Source organism: Thalassophryne amazonica, chromosome 8, assembly GCF_902500255.1.
Source record: "Thalassophryne amazonica chromosome 8, fThaAma1.1, whole genome shotgun sequence".
In the NCBI taxonomy this organism is placed as follows: Eukaryota; Metazoa; Chordata; class Actinopteri; order Batrachoidiformes; family Batrachoididae; genus Thalassophryne; species Thalassophryne amazonica.
In genome coordinates, this window is record NC_047110.1 from 50536314 (window position 1) to 50561294 (window position 24981).

General features: G+C 42.3%; 1 protein-coding gene across 4 annotated transcripts in view; it reads right to left on the minus strand.

Moving 5' to 3' along the window:
* Positions 1–220: 220 nt before the first annotated feature.
* Positions 221–24981, minus strand: part of LOC117515582 (DNA-binding protein RFX7) — a 37615-nt gene continuing 12854 nt past the window's right edge. The window contains exons 3-10 of one of the 4 annotated variants that reach the window (XM_034176201.1): positions 21470–21555; positions 20940–21026; positions 20726–20848; positions 20474–20590; positions 16835–16919; positions 16539–16746; positions 6517–6770; positions 221–6399 (exon numbers count right to left, since the gene is read on the minus strand). In XM_034176201.1, the coding sequence (XP_034032092.1) occupies positions 3016–6399; positions 6517–6770; positions 16539–16746; positions 16835–16919; positions 20474–20590; positions 20726–20848; positions 20940–21026; positions 21470–21555 (4344 nt within the window). In that variant the 3' untranslated portion in view covers positions 221–3015. Of the gene's footprint in view, positions 6400–6516; positions 6813–16538; positions 16747–16834; positions 16920–20473; positions 20591–20725; positions 20849–20939; positions 21027–21469; positions 21556–24981 lie in introns of all 4 variants that reach the window. The other 3 variants (XM_034176202.1, XM_034176200.1, XM_034176203.1) reach the window with 3 other exon arrangements.

Sequence of the window (24981 nt, forward strand, 5' to 3'; positions counted from 1 at the left end):
CCCACTTACTCCAAGCAAAGGTGGGGGGTTGGAGCCTATCCCAGCAGTCATAAGCACTATCTGGTGTAATTTCAACATTACCAACAATTATTAGCTTAATTGACCACTTAAATGGTGACTTTTACCAAGTCATACTGTTTTTTATTTATTTTTTTTGCTGAAGCTTCAACATTTTTTACTTAAAACAAAAATACCAGTAAACACACACAAAAAAACATTCTTTACAAAAGTTTATTGGCTTTTAAAACCACTTTAAAAATCTCACCAGTGAGTACTTTCCATTGAAAAAAGAAACAACGCGTTTGCAATATTAACAAGCTACTGTACATTAAGCGGTACACCAGACAACACCACAGAGGAGGTTTAATTTTTTTTCTACTGGTAGAAATGGAGAACATAGTCAAACAGAGTTGGGTCTGGGTCAGTCAAAGGTAAAGAATCAGTCACTGCTTGATGGAGTTCCTGTATGTGTAACAGGTGCATTTCCTTCAATTTCAAATATCAGTGCCTTCTTGGTAAAGAACACAAATTAAGAAAATATCAATGGTTCTTCACAAACGCATTTAGCAAAAAGTAAAAATGTACATGGAACAGTTGTCAACATAACATACAGAACAGTTAACTTAGTAAACAGTACATAATGAAAATAATTCATGAAACTAGCACTGCCAGTTTGGTTAACAGAACCTGCCCAAATCACAGATGACAGTGGTCACTAAGAACACAAAGAACGTCAGAATTCGTCACACATGCGTGTGTACAATCATTTATCAACATAATAAACATGTAGGCTTTCAAAGATTAATTGAACTCCCCCACCCCTCGATGCTTTATATTCTCATGTATGAGAATGAGTAAGAATGTGTATCTCATTGAGATTAATGCACATTTTGCTACAAGACAATTAGTCATTTTCTGACAAATCATTTCCTTACTCATCTCATCATATAAAATATATATATTTTTAAATTTTATTTATTTATCTTTTGCGGGCATCCATCACTGTATTTGTCCATAAAGATGGGGCCAAGCCATGTGTCAAAAATTTAGTGCAATAATGTGAACCTCCAAAGTTTGCTAAAACATGAGCTTTTTTTCCAGTGTCTGCTGAAAGGCGTCGAGCACAATGTCTGTCACAGAGATGTTCGCAACCAGCTAACAATATCACAACTTTCCTCCCCATTAAACCATGCTATTGATCCTGCTCAAACCACAACATCACTTCTGCAACTGCAGACTTATCTTTGAACATAAAAAGAAAGGAAAAAAATATCAGCAAGCGAGACCAGACAGTATTACTTTTACGACACACTGAGCCAGAAATGTAACACACAACATACAGTATCTTGCCAACTATAGATCTGGTAAGCTTTTTTCTTTCTTTTTTCTCCCAATGGCACATACTTAACTAGATTAATGGCCATAATATAGTGTCTGGACACATCAAATCTCTATGAATCTATCCTATTTACAGATGGCGCTTTAACATGACTCATACAACATTGAGAATAGCCAAAAACTCAAACAAGCATCCTACTTTACCACATAGCCTACCTGGCTAGCAGTGATGGATTCAACATGCTTACAGGTCCATGGTTACCTATAAAACATAGGACAATGACCATTTCATAAATTTACATACTTTACATGAGATTTACGCAACTTAAATGTTTTTGTCAATTGCAGAAAAACATTTGACCATCTCAGAGGCCGCTTGTTTCCCTGTTGGTAATGGTTACTAGGAGTGCACGTGTAATAATCTCTTTTGTCAAGCAGGACATCTTTGGTATGGAAATAAGGCTGGATCTCCTTGAGCAATTTCATTCATCTTGAGCTCAAGATGACACCAATGCACATTAGCCTCTAGCCTTCTGTGTCAATGAGCCTTCTCCATACCACTGATATTCTTCTCCAAGCTCAGAGTAGAGCATGCAAAAAAAAAAAAAAAAAAAAAAAACCTGACTGAAAGTGTGCCTGCCATGGGTTTAATAAAATGATACCATATCATAGTCCTCTAAATACATTACTGACAAGGGCACACACAGTGTGGTCTTTAGCCTATACAATATGCATCTATACTGTAACACTGCAAAACAACAATTAAAAACAGAATAAGAAATAGTACTTAAAATATCAGAGTAACAGCTGCCTTGTTATGATTAAGCTCTGGATGGTTCCGAAGACACCTCATCATCATACTATGTACAGTTCCTCTCTACAGATGGCATAAGGCCTTGGACTTTGGAAATAAGGCAGCCAGTTGTTGATTCCTTTAAATGTATTATCCACTAGGTGGCCTGAATACCTGTCTTGTCCTTGCTTTTTCATCAACTCCCCCTTTTTTTTTATTAAGATTTTAAACAGTACAAGTATAGGCTTTAAGAAAGTTTCACTCTTGAACAATGCTCAGATGTGATCAGTATTCCACTGATTTGGTATATGATAAAGTATAAAGTTTATGTCATAAACTCAGCACCTGGTAGCATGCAATGCTACCCTTTTTAATATTTAGATATGGCAGGCAGATGTACTACAACTATCATGTGCACGCAGAACTTGAATTGCACACACTGAAGCAGTATACAATAGCATATTTTTTTGGTGAAGTCTTTTGTGCCAAATTTTCTCAGTCTCGCTTTCATTAAATGTATCTTTAAATACAAATATTGCATTATTAATTGATTATAATATGGAAGATTACTTTTCTTTCAACTCACATACCATAGTAATCTGCTCTTTGAAAGTTCTTGTGGCCATCAAGTACTCATTTACATAAAATGCCTACAGTTTTTTTTTCATATCAGATGAGGGACAAAAGAGTTGAAAATACTGTGACAAATGATAAAGGAGAGAAATACCTAAACATCAGTAGGAGAGATTATCTGGTGAGCCTGGCACTTTTATCAGGACAAATGGCAAAGTCCAGACAAATCCCAACAAACTATTGTTTAAAAACGGATATACTACATATGCACCAAACAAACTACAGGGATAAGAAATTAAAGAGCATTAAGATTAGCCCAACATTTCAACTGTAGTAGGCTGGTCTTTACTTTCTAACCAGTCAAAACCAGAGTTCACAGTATCACTGCATATCTGTTGAAAAAGCGGGTCATTCTTCAGTTCTTCCAGTGTTGAGTCTTCATATTGTTCCTGCTGCTGATTGGGGTCAAACAGCAGGTTGGTGTCCAATGTGTTAAGGTCAGTGATGCTACTGGACAGATCAGAGGTGAGTCTGATGTCATTTGAGAAGTCAGATGCCACAGCATTGAGCTCTGATGCTACCTGACCCACCAACTGGGAACTGGGGTTGAGCCCATCATCCCCCAACAAGTCCTTGACAGTGTTGTTGAAATCCAGCTGTTGTTGTTCATCCTCCACCTCCTGCTGCTGCGTGCTCTGGAGAAGGAGCTGTGGCTGTGTCTGCACAGGGTTCTCCTGGAGCTCCTGCTGGTCTTGGTCACCAGGGCCCACTTGTGCTTGGCTGTCTCCGGTGGAGAAACTCACCTGGTCTCCACTGCTAGTGGTGAGGTAGCCATGCTGTTGGATCTCAAAGGCAGCAGGGCTGGAGTTGACAGGCAGCTGTGTCTGGTGGGCAGTTCCTCCTGAGAAGCCAGGGGTGGTCTCCAGGATCTGCGTGAGATTCATACGGGCTGTGTAGTTTGAGGGGAGGTTGTTTATGCCCAGGCCACGAACAGACTCATCCCCGTCAGCTTCCATCTTGCTGAGAAGTACATTGGTGATTTTGGTGGTGTTGCTCTGACCCTGCACAGGCAGCATCTCACTCTGCATCATGATGTTCAGAGGTACAGACTGGCTACGCTGGACCATGCTGTGGACAGAGCTGACTGTCTGGCTGTTGGACAAGATGCTGAGTACTTCAGAGGTGATAGGAGAGTTAAAGGGAGAGACAACAGCACGGGTGGTGGTGGAGGTGGATGTGGTGAGGGTGTTAGTGCTGGTGGCTGGAGCACTATTGCCATTGCCACTGGAATTCCTCTGGCGCACTGCTGGGCTAACACTACGGCACCGGAAAGTGGTGGAAGCAGATGAGGTTGAAGCCTTGTTGTCTAATGGTGCAGGCACAGCAAAACTCTCTTGTTTAGTAGGGGTAGATACACCAGTTACCATCTGCTGTTGCTGCTGTTGTTGGTGCTGCTGCTGCACTGGGGAAATGGGGGTCAAACGGCCAAAGTGAGCACCATCCTGCCTCGACTGAGCCTGAAATGATTGACCAGGAATGGCAAAGGCATGTGGCTTACGGAACTGATCATCCACCAGATCTTGGTAGCTGGGCAAAATGCCAATGCTATGGTTGGACAAAGGGCCACCACTGTTGTTATAGCGGTTGTTGATCCACTCCAGTTTGGCCTTGTCAGGGTGAGTCGCCATGGGCCTTTGCATTGGCTTGACAGGGCTACTAGAAACAATGCTGGCATCATGATAACCTGTTATGCTTGAGTTAATGGGAGTGAAGGCAAAAGGGTTTCGACACTCCACTGGGCTCGGGGGAACACTACTACTGCAATTAGACAATGGAGTACTGATAGGGGTGTGGCGACCCATGGCACCATCTACAGGGGTGATGGGAGCTATGCGAGAGCACGGGCTCTCTCGTGTTATGGTATGTCCAAGTGCCATTTCAGATGTAGGGGTGGGAGTTGGGGTTGGTGTTGGCGTGGGAGTTTGGACGGGAGTTGTGCTGCTGTGGGTAGAGTGGTAGAAGGCAGTGCCAGACTGGTGAGCATTGAGAATGGAACCTTGACTGCTGGCTGACTGGCCTTGTAGAGACACATCAACACAGTCAGTGAACAGGCCCTTGAGCTTCATCTGCTCCTCCATTTGTACTAGCTCTTCCACAATGCTGTCCTGGGTCATGTCATCATCATTGAATGGGAAGTAGTCCATGCTAGGTTGAGATCCTGCAAAGTCAACCATTTCCTGTGTGAGGGTGAGCTGGGTTGAAGCCTCAGAAGGCTGAGCTATGATAGAAAGTTGGTCCGTAGTGGTTTGTTTGTGTTCTGCTGGTATCTGTTGTGAAAATGCCTGCTTGTGAAGCTCATCCAGCTGTCCCTCCTCCCACACTGTGCTCTTTAATTCACTCATCACAGAGGCTTCTTGTGCTCCTGAGATGGCTGGTATGGTGCGAGAGTCTCCAGTGATCTGCTGTAACAACGTCTGATCAGAATTGCTGTTTCCAGCTGCTCCAGTGCTGGTGTCAGTGTTGAGAGGGTGATCCTCGTGTTTCACCATCAATACCTGGGGTTTGACAACAGTCTGGGGGCCCTCAGCATGTGTAAGTGGTGAATCGGAGAGGGAAAGAACCTGTGTTTGCCCAATGGTGGTGTGTTTCACAGTCACTTTGCAGGGGGCACTCTCTGGTCTGGCAGGGGTTCCTGGTCTGGGGATTCTCTTCACTGCTGCGCTGACTCCTGGTTTGACACCATCAGCTGCAGCTAGTGGCTGTTGAGAGATGAACACCCTCTTCACAGGAATCACATGGGATTCCCCACCTGGTCCTGTACGTTTCCTGGGGCTCTTAACATCTGGGCAGGAATCTTTAGATAATGGACTAACAGCAGAGGAGCCATTGGATGACATGTTGCCATTGGAGTTGTGATTATCAACAGTCAAGTACAAAGTACTGTCATGGTAGTTACCATTATTGCTGTCCTGAGTCCCAGCTATAGCTACTGAGGTGGGAGGGGATATGGGGTCACTTTTTATTCTTGCCCCTTTATCTGGTCCTGGAGAACACTTAACCAGAAAGTTTGGTTCACTGGCAGCCCGGAACTTAGCTAATCGTTCCTCTTTAGCCCCAATAGCCGGGCTTTGAAGAGCACCCTGTTTCTCTGTGCCAGGAGTGGCGTTACTGTCATTTCCAGCTTCAGACACTACTTTGATGTCAGTGGATGGTGTGGCACTGGTTCTGACTACAGGAGACTGGGGGGCAACCAAGGTCCCACTGTGTGACTGCTGGGAATCATCTGAAGCAGCGGTGGCACTCACGCCTGCTGAGGCAGGCCGCACGGTTGTGCTGCTGTTGTTGCTAGTGCTGCTGTTGCTGGGAGTCAAAGCGATTGCCGTCATTTTCACCACATTGACTGAGCTGACGTGGGGAGTGGGCATTACAGTTTTTATGGGGCTGTTGGTGATGAGCAGGGTGGGGGGTGAACGCAGCGTGATGGCACTAGTGGCAGAGGGCTTGGGCAGAATTTGAGCATAACGTGTACCGTGCCGTGCTAGCCGGTCACTCACAGGACTAGCTGAAATATTTTGGGAAGTCTTGGGGGACTGTTTGATAGACTGAGTGACCACTTGGAAGTTGACAGGTAGCACCTTCCCTTCCGCCGTCCCCACAGGGCTGGGCGAGGTCATCAACTGCCTGCTTCTCTGTACCTTAAGAAGAGGCATTGAGAATCTTAGCATTTAGAGACATTCCTCCAAAACAAATTTCAATACAATAATAAAAATCTACAAGCAAATTATTTTCAGATTCTTCTTCCCGCTACATACCGTGACTGGGCTTGGAACAGCTGCTACAACAATCCCTATTGTGGGCTGCGGAGAGAGCAGAGCAGGGCTGCCACATGGGATGGTTGGACCCGGGGTACTGGCCTCAGTTCTCTTGACCTGGGTCTCAGTAGGCAGGGGCGAGTGAAGCTTCTGCTCCTGTTGCTTTTTCTGGATTTTGCGCTGAAGCTGCTGCTTTGCGTCAACAGAGGGAGAGGGCAGAGTCTTCACCTGGGGCTGGAAAGAATTTGCTTCAGCTGTGGGCACAAATGCAGAGGCTGGAGTTGGAGTCTTCATTCCTAAGAAAGAAAAAGAAAGAAAGAATTATGTCTAACAAGAAGCGACAGTGTGACTGATGTGAAGCATTTGTCATCAAATCAGCAAATACTACTGATACACAGTATTCGCGCTTCAGACCTGCATTTTAGGTCCAAGTTGTGCTACGTATAGCTAAGAAACATAAGTAGCGATGCCAAAAGAATGACAGCTGTTTCCAACATTTTAACATGTCAAATTTACTTCAATAAACTTTAATGTCAATCCAGCTGATGAGAGTATAGAAAACAGTAATAATAAGAAGATGACGATGACGACAACACATTCTTGATATACTCTTTAAAAGCTAATTTCTGCTGTTTAACTACAACTGTTCAATTGTACTTCCATTTTCTATTTAATACCCATTTCAGATGCGCTGACATTTTATTTTAACAATTATTTTCGTCTCAAACTGAAGCAAACTCAAGCACGGGCAACACCTCAATTACAGAAACTCCAATTTTACCCGCAAAAAACGCACAGCCCCCGGTCTTTCAAAAGGTCTTCCTCCACTAACCAGGACACACACTGCTTAGCTTCTGAGATCTGAGTGTGTGCATGCATGTGTGTGTATGTGGTGAGTATCCAGGCATTTTGATTGAAAACAATGTCACAGACAATGTTGATGAATTGTGCCAATTTCATGCAATGATTACAGACAGACATTTGCTCTTACTTCTACTCTTACTACTACTTAATTTACGGCTTCACTCTGTTCAACTTTGGACTTTCATCATGCCTAAAATTTGAGACACTCTTTATTATGGTCCAAACAAGCTTTTCAAAGGATTTCCAATGAGAGATTGCTTAAATGATGCAAGAATATTTCATTTCATACGGCAAACAAGCAGACACTACAGTGGGAACTCAAAACACAACATCCAGCAATACACCCTTCATTACAAATGTGGTAAACTGTGCTCAGTGAGACCCCAAACTAAACAGTGTTCACCACAGAAGGCCTGGTAACATTCCGTCTGTGAAAATGACGAAGGTCAAGAGTGAAGCCCAGTTTACTGTGGCACATACTGATGTGTTCATACTGATGCAGTCATAAATCCAGTTATAAGCGGGGAATTTCAATTGGAACACCCCTTGAAGCCCATATCGTTGACTCGTTTCAACTCCACATACCTCAAGTTCACAATCCAACATGGCAGCTCAGAGCATCAACAGTAGTAAAAGAAAAGCTGTAACTTTTACTGTAACGTGTTGTTTATCAAGTGGTGCCGTCAATGTTGCTAACCCACTAGATGATACTTACAACAGAGACTGGCTACACTGCACTGCAAACTAGGCGGTAAAGTGAAACACTAAAGTCTGTTAATGTCTGTTAACCATCTGTCTTCTTCCATGAGGTCTCTATGGTGGACCACATTTTTGTAGCACTTAATACTCCCAAAATATAGACACATGTATTTTGTTTTCTGACTTGGAGCAATGTGTTAAAACTGGAACAAATTTTATTTAGGTGTGACATCATTCCCAGTGCCAACTTCCAAGGTAACTGGAATGTGGCATTCCCTGGTGGAATGAACAGGGAGCCCCGAAGGAAGTTGTAGCTCTCTGTTGGTGTAGACGTCAAGGACTGCACCCTCATTTTCAGGAGGTGAAAAAGGTGTTGGACAGAAGGCTTCCAGTTCCAATGAGGCACCAACAAGGAAGACTCTTGGGCCCAAAAGCAGGATTGGGTTCGACTCAGAGCGCAATCTTAGAACTGCTTTGTGCAAACTGAATGCACAGCGTGTCCACTGGAGAGTGCATGAATATCAGTGACGTTTTGCTGATGCAAGAGCCAGTAATTCAGCTTTCTCAAAGAGACAGCGCCTTCGAGTCCTCCAGATTCACAGGATCAAAAGGTGAATGAGAGAGCACATCCAGCATTGTGTCAGCAGGTAAAACTGATTAACCCACTTCATAAAGTAACACACAAAAGCATTTTGACCCACAGGGACACCTGGAAAACCACATGGCAAGCTGAAACAGATGACAAATAGACCTTAATTGCTGGTAAGGCCTCACTTCCAACAAACCCTGCAGGAAGGAGAAGACTGAAATGAAACATGTTGTGCTTCACAACACACCTGTAATACCCACCATTTGCACTCATACAGAGATGGGGACAATTTGAATGGTGACTGTAAAACCGTGAGGAAGCTCAACTCCATTCAAATTTAACCTCTTACAAGCCAAAATCAATAAAGTGATCTGGAAGAAGATATATCTCCAAATTAACCTGGGAAATTAAATTATGATGTGCTGGAAGAGGCCACAGCTTGTGGGACAACGTATTGCTGCTATCCAGGAGCTGAGCGAGAATTCAGCACTAACTAGATGGACTTGCCACTGGAAGAAGTACAGTGGCACCCTCTTTTGGTGGAAATGAGTGCTACAATGTTACTTTGCATGAGGCAACACTGCTGGACTCGGACTCGTGAGTTAGTAAAGTTGAAAACATGTTTTCCAGCATTTTTGTGTTCTGTTTTGACACACATTAATTGTGCCCTTTGCAGCATGCCTGGTTGCACTGAGTGTGAATTTATATTAACTGTATTTGTGAGACTAATGTCTTTTACATGTTTGCAGGGGCACAGAACTGGTGTCGTTCATGAGACTGAACCTGGGCCATCTGTGCTGAAATGTTAAAGGTCACAAAATCATGGCTGGAAGAACAGTTATTGTGTAGCAAGCAGCTCACCATGGATTGGTACAGGTACCAATCCATGGTGACCCCCAGCTCATCCAACGATTCACCGCCAGGTACGGCGGTCACCTGCTTCTCCAATTCAGCAAAGTAAGCAAAAAGAAATAAAGATGCATTCAGGGCTCTCACTGTAGTGGCAGCAGATGATATGTTTTGCCAGCCTGTAATGCCTGCAGATGTTTAACCGTAAGGACTTAAGAACGCTAAGAAACACCTGTTTGGTGATGCATTTCACCTTTGGAAGCCTCTGGCCTGTATAATGTGATATGGATGCTTCCACAGTTCGCTTGGTTCAAACATGGCCAACATTTCAGGTAGTGTGTTTCGTCACATCCAATGGCTCTACAATACCACAGGTTTGTTGGTGTGCCCCGGTCACTTCTGCAACCCCATACATTTCCACTAGGGAAATCATTCCAGAGAAAGAAAGGTGAAACTGTCTTCCTCATTTGAACTGGGGAGATTTTTTAATCCTTCAGAGGAGTCAGAGAAGAGGTCATTGTTACCCTCCAGCTCCTGGAAGTCTATCAAGTCTACAGACTAGGTAGACGTATACTACATTCTTCTCCTGTATAAATATTTAGGTTTTCGGCACTAACTCCTATAATATTATGTAGTTACTATATTTCTTGTATATGTTGTTTACTATCCTGATTGTGTAAATGTCACTTATATACATGCTGTCTATATTCTTGAGCTGCTTAGGTGTGTAGGGAGAGTTCCCATGGGATAAAAAAGCTTTTCAACCTACCATCCCTGGTTCTCAAGACCAGGCACCTACTGTAAGTGGCTCTACTCTTCTTTTCTTCTTTTTTTTTTTAGATATACTTTAGTATACACTAGTAGAGTTCAACCTTAGAACAGGAATGTATAATAGAAGATATACCTTACTGAATTTTCATGAGGACTATGGAGCTGTGGTTATTCATCACACAATGGCATTCATCATATCTTCTTATCTCTGTGGTTCCAAAGTGGGGGCATGGAGGTGTTTTTTTTTTTGGGGTGGGGGGGGAGCACCAGGAAAATGAATGAGACACAGTTTGCTCATGTAGGATATTTTTTTTTTGTTTGCTTTGGCTGCATTGTTTGTTATAATACACTGAGCAACTGGGGCAGTTAGAATATTTATTTATATTTAGTTCAGATATTTTCTAGTTTTGTATAAATTACAATGTTTAAAAGAAATACCAGTGGAGTTCAGAAGGAAAAGATGCATACGTGTGTGTGGAGATGGGGGACTCAAAAATACACTCAACAAAAATATAAATGCAACACTTTTGGTTTTGCTCCCATTTTGTATGAGATGAACTCAAAGATCTAAAACTTTTTCCACATACACAATATCACCATTTCCCTCAAATATTGTTCACAAATCAGTCTAAATCTGTGATAGTGAGCACTTCTCCTTTGCTGAGATAATCCATCCCACCTCACAGGTGTGCCATATCAAGATGCTGATTAGACACCATGATTAGTGCACAGGTGTGCCTTAGACTGCCCACAATAAAAGGCCACTCTGAAAGGTGCAGTTTTATCACACAGCACAATGCCACAGATGTCGCAAGATTTGAGGGAGCGTGCAGTTGGCATGCTGACAGCAGGAATGTCAACCAGAGCTGTTGCTCGTGTATTGAATGTTCATTTCTCTACCATAAGCCGTCTCCAAAGGCGTTTCAGAGAATTTGGCAGTACATCCAACCAGCCTCACAACCGCAGACCACGTGTAACCACACCAGCCCAGGACCTCCACATCCAGCATGTTCACCTCCAAGATCGTCTGAGACCAGCCACTCGGACAGCTGCTGAAACAATCGGTTTGCATAACCAAAGAATTTCTGCACAAACTGTCAGAAATGTCTCAGGGAAGCTCATCTGCATGCTCGTCGTCCTCATCGGGGTCTCGACCTGACTCCAGTTCATCGTCATAACCGACTTGAGTGGGCAAATGCTCATATTCGCTGGCGTTTAGCACGTTGGAGAGGTGTTCTCTTCACAGATGAATCCCGGTTCACACTGTTCAGGGCAGATGGCAGACAGCGTGTGTGGCGTCGTGTGGGTGAGCGGTTTTCTGATGTCAATGTTGTGGATCGAGTGGCCCGTGGTGGCGGTGGGGTTATGGTATGGGCAGGCATCTGTTATGGACGAAGAACACAGGTGCATTTTATTGATGGCATTTTGAAAGCACAGAGATACCGTGACGAGATCCTGAGGCCCATTGTTGTGCCATACATCCAAGAACATCACCTCATGTTGCAGCAGGATAATGCACGGCCCCATGTTACAAGGATCTGTACACAATTCTTGGAAGCTGAAAATGTCCCAGTTCTTGCATGGCCGGCATACTCACCGGACATGTCACCCATTGAGCATGTTTGGGATGCTCTGGACCGGCGTATACGACAGCGTGTACCAGTTCCTGCCAATATCCAGCAACTTCGCACAGCCATTGAAGAGGAGTGGACCAACATTCCACAGGCCACAATTGACAACCTGATCAACTCTATGCGAAGGAGATGTGTTGCACTGCATGAGGCAAATGGTGGTCACACCAGATACTGACTGGTATCCCCCCCCCAATAAAACAAAACTGCACCTTTCAGAGTGGCCTTTTATTGTGGGCAGTCTAAGGCACACCTGTGCACTAATCATGGTGTCTAATCAGCATCTTGATATGGCACACCTGTGAGGTGGGATGGATTATCTCAGCAAAGGAGAAGTGCTCACTATCACAGATTTAGACTGGTTTCTGAACAATATTTGAGGGAAATGGTGATATTGTGTATGTGGAAAAAGTTTTAGATCTTTGAGTTCATCTCATACAAAATGGGAGCAAAACCAAAAGTGTTGCGTTTATATTTTTGTTGAGTGTAGTTATCAAAAAAGTTTGGGAATCACTGTCCTGGCTGGTGCCTGGTGTGGCCGACATGATGCAGTACTTGGTTTCAGTGAAGAAAACAAACCATGTCGTTAATGTTGTTAGAGAAAAACATTCTGTTAGGTGTGTGATTACAGCAACCATGCTGTCTGAGTTTTCTGTATGGCAGGGATCTCTAACCCTGCTCCTGGAGATGAGCCACCCTGCATGTTTACCGTGTGTACCTGCTACAATCACAGCTGTCAAGTCTGGTGTTTCTGTGCTCTTGAATGGATTACCACACCTGACTTAGTTAAGTAGCATTGGGGGCACCAGGGAGAGTTGGAAAACATGCAGGGCAGATGATCGCCAGGAGTAGGGTGACCCCTGCTCTAAGGTGAGATCAGATTACCAATATGATGTGTTTAACATCACATCTGTCGTTTTACAAAGCAATATGTTTTAGTTTTAAAGTAATGCACTAATTTTGAAGGTTTTAGCGTTTAGACACACATGCCGCATTGCATTATGGGTACATTAGTTTCCTGACATTAGTGATTGGTTGGTCGGTATAATACAGTTACTGAAACGTGTGGTAGGTTTCACAAATAAATCTGTATTTGTAAATATGTTATTTTTTTTCATTTGTTAAAAAAGTTAATTTGAAAACGGAAAATTCTGTTTGTTAAGTGATTCATCAATTTCAGCGAATCACTTTTCGCTTCTTTGCATTTTCTTTTTTTTATAATGAAATTTTATTTGGTTTTAAACATGAACAAGAACAAGCAGAAATGTCAACAACACTGAGCAGACTATATAGGAAGTAACATAAAGAAAAGTTACATAAAAACACAGAGGGCGCAAAATAAAAACAAAACACAACTGTTAAAGTAGATACGGGCATCACACTGCAAAGCAAAACCTTCCGGTCAATGTACAAGAGCCTTTAACAATAGTGTCTCTAAGGTTCCTGGGAAGGTAATCAATAAGAGGCTGCCACATTTCTGTAATCAAATTGTCACTGCCCCTCAGTTTTGCACTTATTCTTTCCATAGGCATAACACTAAAAATTTCATTAAACCACTCTGTGACTATCGGAGGTTTCTCCATTATCCACTTATTCAGGATACATTTCCTAGCCAGCTTTTTCGCATTTTCAATATTTCTTAAAACCCTGTCCACATATGTCTGGTTAGGTTGTGGTTGGGTTCCTGGTGTCACCGACCAAACAACCCCCCCTAAAAATTGGTCTGCCCTGCCTTCACTGCACATGTACCATTTCGGAGCGTCACCAGCGATTCACCGATTATCGCCTTGTTTCTTCAACAGTCATCATCTATCTCAGCGACACTTATCTGAAGCTTTTGTACACCAATCATTTCTACATAAATTCAGCACTATTTCATAATAAAAGATGGGAGAAGCGATCAGAGGGCACAGCAGCATGTCAGACACAGATGTGCTGCTGTGCCTACGTCATTTCGGAGCATTAGTGAAATGAGGCGATTATAGCCTCATTTCTGCTTAAAATGGCCTCGTTTCTGCCTTTAGAATGATTTAAGAGGTTTTACTTTGTCATCTGATGGTTAATCACACAGAAGTTGTCTATTGGCTTTGAGTAGGATGTTGTAGGCTAATCGGGAAGGGCGGATGGTGGTCACACACACACACACACACACACACACACACACACACACACACACACACACACACACACACACACACACACACACACACACACACACCACGTTCACTCATGAACTACATACTATCTGTCTTGCAAGAACAAATGGCATTTATGTGTATTTATGTATAAATGGTTCTGCCATTACTATACAGGGTTCTCCCCAGAAATTTTTAGTATAGCGGTGCTGTTGGCAATTTTCACCAGAGGCAGTGCACATTGCGAGTCATTTTGACTGGTTTTAGGTGCACTGAAAGCAAGAATAATAGTCAAAAAAATGACACTTATGTTATAATATCAAAGTTCTTTTCGCATGTTTCTGTCTAAGTTAATAAAATAAATAACATTGAAAAGTTTAAAAAACATTAATGTTTGATAGACATAACAGCTGCTCTCCTTTTCAAAAATGATCCACTGTACCTTTAATCCGGTAAGACAGGCAGAGTTTTCTTTTTAACATTTCTGAGTGGGATTGCACACTTAAAGAAAAAAACCAAAAACAAAAAAAAACCCAATATAACCCCTAATTGTCTTGTTTGAAGAAGAGCTAAATCTGGACTGATTTGATTGTCAAATCAGAATAAAATTTATTGCAAAGTAAGTTGTCACATACAAGTAATTTGATATGGTGTCACTGGTGCATAAACAACAATAATAAAAAAATTAAAAATTAAAATTGCTTCGCTGCTTTTTTACAGCATGTAGCGTCTGCTGTTCACACTTTTTCCTCCTCTCTCCCTCTCTCTCTTTCTGTGTGTGAAGAAACGAGACACTCGTCACTCACACCGTCTTTGCGGCTTATTTGAGCAAACTTTGGAAACATGAAGGCTTTCATCTGTAAAATAAAGCCTTAATGTGTCACTAGCTACGCAGGCAGAAGGAGCTCTTTTTACTGGAAGACTGTGACGGAGTTTTTGTTCTTTCACTGAGAGACCACGTGCTCTCTCACTGTGAGCTGCAGCGCTGTGGCTCTGCTCTGCTCGGCTGGCTGCTGGCGGGGAGGGGCGAGCAGGCAGCAGTCTGTTCAGCACAAACAGCCTGACTGCATTAAAAAATATCTCAGAGCACAATGCAGTATAACAGCGCTGTCATTACAGAATAATGGCACAATGCCGTTGTTCCATGGTCTGGGGAAAACCCTGATATATAACCAAAGGGGGGGATCACATTATTTCCCTTGATCGCGTTGGGTATAGAGAGTCAGACTCAGGTGTACTGAGTAACCCCGCTACATGCCATCTGCAAGCATACATGGTCATCCTGGAAAGCACTGGACACTATCTGGACTATCAGGATAATCAGGAACAAAGCTTTGGCCTGTTCAAAGTTCTGACACCAAGAGAATTAATTGGGAACAGGGCTGTGAAATGAAAATTGTAAAATTCGAAGTTAATTTGCAAGAGGTCTGAGGGGCACAGCCACCCCGGAGCTGGCGGTCAGAAGCCAAATTAATTTTGTATCTAATGATATATTTTCAACATGTCCCTGAAGAAAAAACTCTTGAAGTGCATATTTAAATGAACCTAGATTCAACCTTTCATTTTGTTGAAATAACAGAATATGACGTGGAAGTAGGACCTGGAATGATTTTCCTTTCAACTGTAAACAAAATTACGCATGAACTCAGAACAATTAAACGACATTAAATTCCTGAAGACTGAAAAGACTGTTAAAGCATTTCAAAAACCACTGCTAAAGCTTGGAGAATATTTTGAAAATCAAGGTAAAACATCAATAATATACTTTATAGTAAAAAAGTCACGTATTATTGTGTGAATTACTGTAAATCCATTAAAAGTCACAATGTCTTTTTTCGAATGAAAGTCTACGTGTGGAATCCGGTTTGAATAGCCCAATGCCTATTTTCCAGTGAAAGAAAAATTCTTACTGCACAAGATGCAGCACACATTCTATAAAAGGAACTGCTGCCTCAAGAAAAATTTCTGTAATAATTTGCATAGATTTTTTTAGTTATTTCAACTTTCAACTGAGTTAATGCCACAAGACATCTCTACTAAAGTTGAAATAACTTTAGTTAAGTTGAAGTAACTTTAAATAATCTATGCAAATTGTTGCATCACTTTTTCTCGTTGAGAACACTTTGCGATAGCCATTTTCCTAAGTTGATAACGATCACTATTATAGACCATCGGCAGAGTAAAACACTAACCCTCCCCCCGAAGAAATCTGCGGAATCCACAGCCCTGCGTTTTGGGGCTTCGGATGATGTTTACTTCCTGATTTCTATGTGTAGCCTAACTGGAAACTAATGGGAATGTGGACATTAGGCATAAACTCAAGAGCATGCATGTGATGTGTGTTCGCAGACTATTAAAATAACAGAAAGTCTGGTTGTGAGGAGTCCTTTTGCACATCATAGACCGAAATTATGCTAACTTACAGCAGATAACCAGTACAGACACTCAGATGTTGGAAGGGTCAAATGAGACAATAATATTTACCTGTTGGTGTTCCAGTCATAACAGTGAGAGCAGCCATGGACTTAGTACCGATGTAGTGGCTATTGAGCAGAAACCGGGCCAAGTCCTCCACATTATCAAACTGACGACTCAGGACCTTTTGGGCCCATTCACAGACAAGACCACAGGCGGCCGATCGCATTTCATCTTCAGCACTTGGCGACTGACCCGTTGGTTCCATCAGCTCGCACTTTAGTGAGACAGATAAAAAGTATAAAAAGTTTGAAAGTGTAATTAGAGACTCACTTTATAGTGCAAGTTTTTATAATTCACCTTACCCCATCACCAGATTTCTGCAGATCCAAGCTGGGCAAAGATGGCATGTGAACAAAAGCTTTCTTCCTTAAACCACTATAACAGTATGTAAGAATGAGTTAAGGTTTGTAAAATGGACTTAATTTGGGAAACAAAACATTATATAGGATTGAACAGATTGATAAAGTCATGGTAGGAAACTTTTTTCTGATTAAAATTGGCAAAAAATAGTGCACAAAATACATGCCCATGCCCAGGGTCATAAATGACCTCACTCAGTTGCTTGAGGGATAAACAAGTGAGGTCTCGACCAGCAGTGGACCAGTGTGCCACGACAAGGACAACCTGCACAAGATTGTGCAGGTTGTCCTTGCACCCAGTTGCCTCAAAGGGAAGTAGTAGTTTAACAGATCACAGTTATGCTGTGATCCGTAGCCAACCCCCACAGTTCGGCATGCATGTGAACAGCACATTGCAAAGTTTACATATGTGTGAATTTGTGTCATGGTGACTTGTTTTTAAAGTGATAACTGGATAATTTCGATGCAGTAAAATCAAAGTGAGTAGAAGTTAAAGCAGATACACATCGGTGTCAACCTGACTCCAGAAAGGACAAAGAGGGTGCAGGTTTCTTTGTAACCACCAACTCCACCAGGTGATTTATTTGATCTGAACTCATTCCATCCCATTTTCTGTTAATCAGTGAAATCATCTGGTGAATTTGGTGGTTAGAAAGAAACCTGCACCCTCTTTGTCCTTTCTGGAAGCAGGTTGACCTGTGGACACACGTCTATGTCATGCAGTCATGAACGCAGCCTGTTAAAAACAGCCTCACGCTCCGGTTGGTGCAGGCTCAGAGCACTTCTGGAACCCCCCCCCCAAAAAAGAGGCAGAATCTCTCTAAAATTGAAGGACTTGAGAACAAAGTGTCCGTCGTCTCTTCCGCGTGCAGCCGTGGTCCCACTAAACTGAGTGTCTCAACTGATGTGCATGCACAACCGAGCTGGTAGAATGTCCAGAGCTATGGAAAATAATGAGTATTCCCGACTTTTTCCAAATATCTGCTTGGCAGGACCACTGATTGACTCCTATCAGAGGGTATTCATCCTGAAAGGCTTATAAATAAAACTATAATTGCTAGCCTCTCTTTACCATCCTCATTGTTTCGAAAAAAAAATTTGAATTTATAAACGTAGATCAGCTTTGCTTAATTTCTTAATTTATTCATTGATACTGTTCATACTGCAATTTAATACAACAAATAAGCATTTTATTTTCAAACATTATGTAAAACATGACAGTTTTCATTTTTCCTTCAGGGCCACAGGCAAATGTTCTTGTTTTCACTGTGCATTAAGTTCTTTTAAAAATGAAAACCAAAGTAGTAACTGTCTTTTTATTTGATCTGTAAATGATCCAATTCAAACCATGGGTTTTGTGATCCCTGACAACCCTAGCCAACAGTTTTACTGATGAGCTCCTTCCATCAACTTAAAGTCATAATCATCTGTGAAATCACCTACTGAGGTGACTGGTAGCAAGGAAAACCTGCACTGTCTTGCCCTTCATGCCCAACCCTGGTCTAGGCTACATCCACCCCATGAGCAAGAACACTGGGATTCAGTCGGCGGCATTAGCGTTAAGGAAAACACCCCTTATTGTTTGTTTCTTTTTTGTTTGTTTTTTTTACACAAAGAAACCTCAAGCAAATCAAACTCACTGGGGTGGCTATTTGTTATGGCTATTCTATAAAGACTGAACAGACAGCACAATACAAGATGGACAGACCATGCAGTAAGAGGTAACTGGAAAAATACAACTGAGACAGTCAAATACCCTGTGTGCCATGGTGAAATAACTGAATACACAATGAGGTGTAGATGAGAGTCCCAGAGACACACACCGCACAGAATCTGCATGTATCAATTAGCGTGGACGTCACAGCCCTAGGTCCAATTCTACTCTTCATCACCTCATCATTGTACCTGTAAGACAAGCCCTCTTTTTCTGTCCAACTAGTAAAAACGTTATCCCACTTTCCAAAATGCTTAATGTCAAAGCCTTATAAAGTAAGTCCCTTCGGCATCTCCCTTCTTCTCACTCGGGGTCGACACAGCAGATCAGAGGTGGATCTGCATGCCGATTTGACACAAGTGTTATGCCAGATGCCCTTCCTGACACAACTCCATACTGGAGAACAGGCAGGGGTGGGCTCCAAACAAGAACCTTCCGCACTGGAAACAAGCACACTTAAACACGGCCACAAGGAGTTTATTTAGCATTTAACATCAAACAGTAGCAAACAGTGTGGAGCTGACCTGAATGTTTGCCAAAGAAAGGACCCTGACCATGAGACCAACGTGACAATCTTAAGGGCCCCTTCACACATAACACGAAAGATGCAGAAACCGGAAGAAAATCCACAAACCAAACATAAAATGGGGAACCATGAACCACCCACCTGCTGTCATGAGGGACGCATGGTCGCACAGGCATGCACGACACATCAGCACCGGTTTTGTGCACAAGTAGTTGGAACGTGTTGTAACACATCACGCCACTGATGTGGAGAAAAATAAAAACCAGCTGAATAATTAGTGAAAATCACCGGGTTGATATCAATAATAAATAAAAGAGGACATAATAGAGAACCCTGAGGACAAATAACCCTGATTAAATAAAAAATAAATGGCACTCAAAGGATTCAAACCTGCAATTTACAAAATTTCAGATTACTAGATGGGAACTTTACCACTGTGCTACAATCACTGTCTTATAACAGGAGCATAAAATGCTTAAAATCAACAAGGAGATAAACATATTTTTTTTAAAAAGAGAAAAAAGTGCCGTAATAACTCTGCCAGACAGGCGTGACATTCAGATCGCCTGCTGTGTGATCTGACGGTCCGTTTCACATGCAGGAGTCTGCCGAGGTGCGCTGTTTGCGGCCGCTGCAGCCCGGCTGTGTGCACTCAGACGTGGCCGTCTAGCCCCCATGTGATCATGTCTGTAAATACATATCAGCATGTCATGCAAGTGTGCTCTCCCCCTGCACGCCACATGTGTTGGGGGGGAGTGGGACACACACGCACACTTGCGATACACATGCACGCCATGTGTGTTGCTTTCTGCAACGCCACACTTATGGGGGCACTTAGACAAATTTCACATCCAGCTTGAAAGTGATCGTCTACTTACTATTTTTGTGCTAACAGCGCAAATGGCCACACATTTTCTAAGTCTCCAGCGAGCGGTGTTGGATGTTCGTGTGTGTCACCTGGAATTTGGCTTACACCTGCCGCAAGAAGGATTGAATGGGTTCTCACAGGGCACTCTCTGTCTTAAAGCAGCTGGTGTGCACGAATAGCTGTAGCAACAGGTGTATGAGGCATTGGAGGCAACTACGATTTTTCACGAATGGCATGCAATTCCTCCTTCGTGCGCTAGTCAGCTTCAATCGTGTTATGTGTGAAGGGGCCCTAAGGGAAAACCTCTCTGCAACATCTATAAATCATCTGGAACAACAATTTTCCAGTTTGGCATGTGGAAAGACAGACAGCCTTGCCTCCAATACTCTTGGCAAAGGGTGAAAGAAAATAATAATCATAATAATAAAAGACAAACAGATAAAGGTTGATACATAAATAACAATTAAAGGATATTTGGATTTGCCCCTCATGCCCAGTCGACGTGCCTTCATGTTAGGAAAGACATTCTTCATGATCTTTCCAAAGTCTGCTGCACTCAGTGGATTGTAGCCGAGATTGTCACAATAGCTCCTGCAAGAATTGGCAATGATCCTTAATTTTTAAAATAAATGCATTTTTTTAAGGCGTCACATGGGTGTATCAGTGATCATTCCCCCGTGCTCTTCGGTTATCTCTCCGGTCCTCCAACCAAGGATACAAACTTACTTGTATTCATCATACACCTCTTGCTTTGGGAGGGACGTCTCTGGGTGCTCTTCTAAGTGATTCCGTATCCAGTTGAAGGCATACATCTGTTGAGTACGGCTCGACGACATGGAACTCTGATCGCTGAAACAGTCAACGAGACAATAAAACTTGGTGAGGCATTGCCCTGGACTGATAAGCATCAGTTATTGTTGAGACAGAAACTATATTATACCATAATCCAGGAGTGGAGGACCCCCTCTCATTCTCAGTCCAAATGTGCAGAATTGGGGGTTTTGGGTGATGAATAGATATGGGGAAACAAATGACACACAGACAGCTAGGTATAGCAAAAGAGTACATTTAACAATGTCGGTTCATAATGATCAATAACCATGAATGAATATATGATACTTTCAGGCAAAATACATGACCAGTCAAAGGTTTGGACACACCAAGTGTCCAAACTTTTGAGTGGTCATGTATCTCATCTCTGTCCAATTTTGAGGGGGGTCAGAAATGGAATTTCATTGTAATAGCAAAAGGAAATTGCACACTGGGGACTTTTAGTTTAACACTTTAGGAGCCGTCAGCCAAAGTTGTGTCTGTGAGGCAGGCAGGGGACGATGAGAATTTTCACAAGCAATGAACAGCGGTGCAAACGTAATGACAGCCACAACAAAGCAGCCGTGTGCAAGAAATAAAAAGCCTGAGGAGCAAAATGGAAATGTGAATTAAGTGAGTGTGTCAGGTGGGGCTCAGTACCTTTTATCATTGCCACTGCTGGGACCAGAAGGCAACTTAAGGTAGAGGTAGAGTTTTTCAATGTCTGTAAACTTCTCAACATCTTGCTGTAAAAATAACATTGTACAAAAAAAATGTCAAAAATCAAATATGAACAGGTAACAATAGTCTGGCAGAATAAGATGTGTTAACGATGTATCCATCTCTCTTCTCTAAACCTACACTATCCCACTTTCTCCAATCGCATCACAGAAACCTAGAACTGCCTACTCTAGACCATTCTACCATACAGTATCATACTGTATACTCAATGATTGATATAAATGAAGTCAAAGACATATTCAGTGATTTGGAAATGTTCTTGTATCCATCTACTGAATTACCTGAAGAAAACTGGCTGTAAATATGTTCATTTGTATTAACAAAAATTAGGAGTGTCACAGTACACAGAAGTCACAGTTCGGTTCATATTTGTGGTTAGACATCACGGTTCGGCTTTTACATATAGTAGCTTTAATCGGTGAGCAGCATGAGAGCTACCATCAGACACTAACACCGAGATAAAGTGTAAATATAAACAGGTGCATTTCTGGAAAACATCCTACTCTGTAATTCTCTGCATTTCTCGGCATGTGATGTACATTTTAGAATGAGCTATCCCGATGGCTGACAGACCAACCTGGTCTCACGGCAAGTCGTGATTCAGCAGCACGAAATATACATAAATGTATTGGTTCGTGATATTGTGACGAAAAGTGCCTCATTTTCGTCACGGCAGCACGAATTCATTGTCATTCATTCCGTGACGGCTGCACAAAGTTAAAAGTGAGGCGGGGGGTCGGGGTGGTTATGGTTAGGGTGGGGAGAAAGAGCAAGATTAGGTTATGGTTAAGTTTAGGGTCGGGGGTAGAAGTAGGATTAGGAATAGTGAGTTAAAAACACCCTGTCACGAACATTTGATTCATTTCGTCAGGGGAGCAAAAAAAACAAACAAAAAAAAAAACGTGAGACTGGGCTGGACAGACAGAGTGAAACAAATGAGGTTATGTCCGATAACAAAGCTTTTGAGCTTTTATTTGAAAGTGATGGCTCGGACTTAAAGACAACGTAGGAGATGACGCACTTCACCCCGAAACTCAACTTTTTCGGAGTCTGTCAGATTTTGGAACCTAACGTGTGGTGACGCTGCTGTTTGTGTCACAGAATGCTTGTTTACTGCCAATGTGAACATGGACGTGGAACAATGACGCTGTTTTTCACAGGCTGCCTGGACATGCAGATGTATTCCTTACATTGGAAAAAGTCAGAATGCATTATTTTCAGGAGATAATGGACTTTCTATCTAAAGTGACAAAATTGTGACAGAGTGGCATGTTCATGCTGTTGTGCTGCACGCTGTTTTAATGCGCTCCACTTAGCTGTTTTATTGCCGTTGTGAACTAGAGCATGACACGGGAGTGGATTTTCACTCCCTTCCCATCCCGCTCCCAGAAAAAAAATCCCATCCTGTCCCAATCCTGGACTGGAGTAAAAAAATAAATCCCATCCCATCCCACTCCTATAAAGATGACTCCCAATCCCATCCCGCTCCCACTCAAAATCAGTCCCACTCCCATATGTCTCGCACCATGATGATCAATCAGGGACTGAATATGTAGTGACGTGGAGGTGTCTGGAGTTTCACTGAAGATGTGAACATGTCCTGTCTCTGGTAGCAGCCTGTGAGCAGGACTTATGTCTCTTGTCCTTTATTTCACAATTATGACAGAGTTTTTGGAGCGAGCAGCAGCACCACAGCAGCAGGAGCGGAGTTTCTTTTTCTTTTTATGTTACGTGCGCGTGCAAGCGAATGGAGATTATTTTACTTATTAACTACACAGATGTATAATAAAACAAATGATGACTGGTTTCTAAACACAATTATGACAGAGTTTTTTGGTGGAAGAGCGAGGTGCAGCAAGCAGCAGAGTTTCTTTTTTTTTTATTATTATTGTTTACATGTGCGCACGTGAACGGGACAGTTGGTCCTCAAGTTGGGTCCTGCAGAGGCGGAAGGACCACTGAAAGTAGCCGTCATCCAGACGCAGCTCCTGCAGCAAATAATGATACTTTCTGTATTGGGAGCTTTTCACAACAACTCACTCCGTGTGATCAAGGTCCGTCATGTTAACTTGACTGATAACTGGAGCCGGCGAGCGGAATGGAAGCTCCTCCTATTTGATGATGCACCGGGGTGAATTTTCGCAGCAAAAGCAGAGCGACACACTGGGCGAAGGAGGCGCGTCCATCGCCACGCGACCCCTTCGCCCAGTTTGTAGCGTCTGATCGCGCCCGGTGTGAACGCGGCATTAAACAGATGAAAATCATCATCTATTTTTGGCCTTCCCGCTCCTGCCCGCTCCCGTTCATTTTTATTCCCATCCCATCCCAATCACGGGATTGATAAAATTTTGACTCCCATCCCGCGGGAATCCCGCAGGAATCACGTGACCCACGGGAATTCCCAAAAAATGTCATCGTCTATTGTGAACATGGACGTTGAATGGCTCCGTGATGTTGTTTTTCACGGGCTGTCTGATCACACAAATGTATTATTTAGATTTTTCACAGTTATATACAATACTTATAAGCGTTTTGTTTTGATTTTAACAGGCTGCATTTACAGTTGTATGTAAAAGTTTGAGTACCCCTGATGGTTTCCATGATTTTCCTTTATAAATCATTGGTTGTTTGGATCAGCAATTTCAGTTAAATATATCATACAGCAGACAAACACAGTGGGGTGATTCTTTAACTACGGGCACTATTGGCCTTGTAAATGTAATTTCCACCACACCATTGCCTTAAAATATAAAGCGCCTTGGGGCAACTGTTTGTTGTGATTTGGCGCTATATACATGTGCTCTGATGTCACTGTTTATCTCCATAGAAACTACCCAAACAATCTTTCATACAAACTGTTTAAAGGGACATTAGTGTTGTGGTGGAAATTACGGCAATATTGTGGGACAACTACATTTTGTTTAAAAAAATCACTACAGTTGTATGACATTGAATACCCCAATTGTGTTTTGATTATTTTACTGATATTTTATTCAGAGACATTTTAAAACATTAGAAAAAACTTTTTTTTTACCATTCATTTTTATCATTGAAGATCAAGAGTCTAGGTGTGGGACAAGCACAAAACGGCAATATTTGCATATAATGATGCTGAAAAAAGATGAAAAAGTCATCATAGACTACTAGAACAAATTTCTTAAAACACTTTCATTGTAAAGATAACTATAAAAGTGTGAAATTTCCCCTTTTTTCTGTTTTTCATACAATATGATCAAAGGACATAATAAGTGCCCGTAGTCTAAGAATCACCCAGTGATATTTGAGAAGTGAAATGAAGTTTATAAGATTTACAGAAAGTGTGCAATAACTCTTTAAACAAAATTTGGCAGGTGCATAAATTTGGGCACATCATACAAAATGTCAACATTTGTCACAAGTTGGTAGCACTTTCTGTCTGAACTTGAAGACTG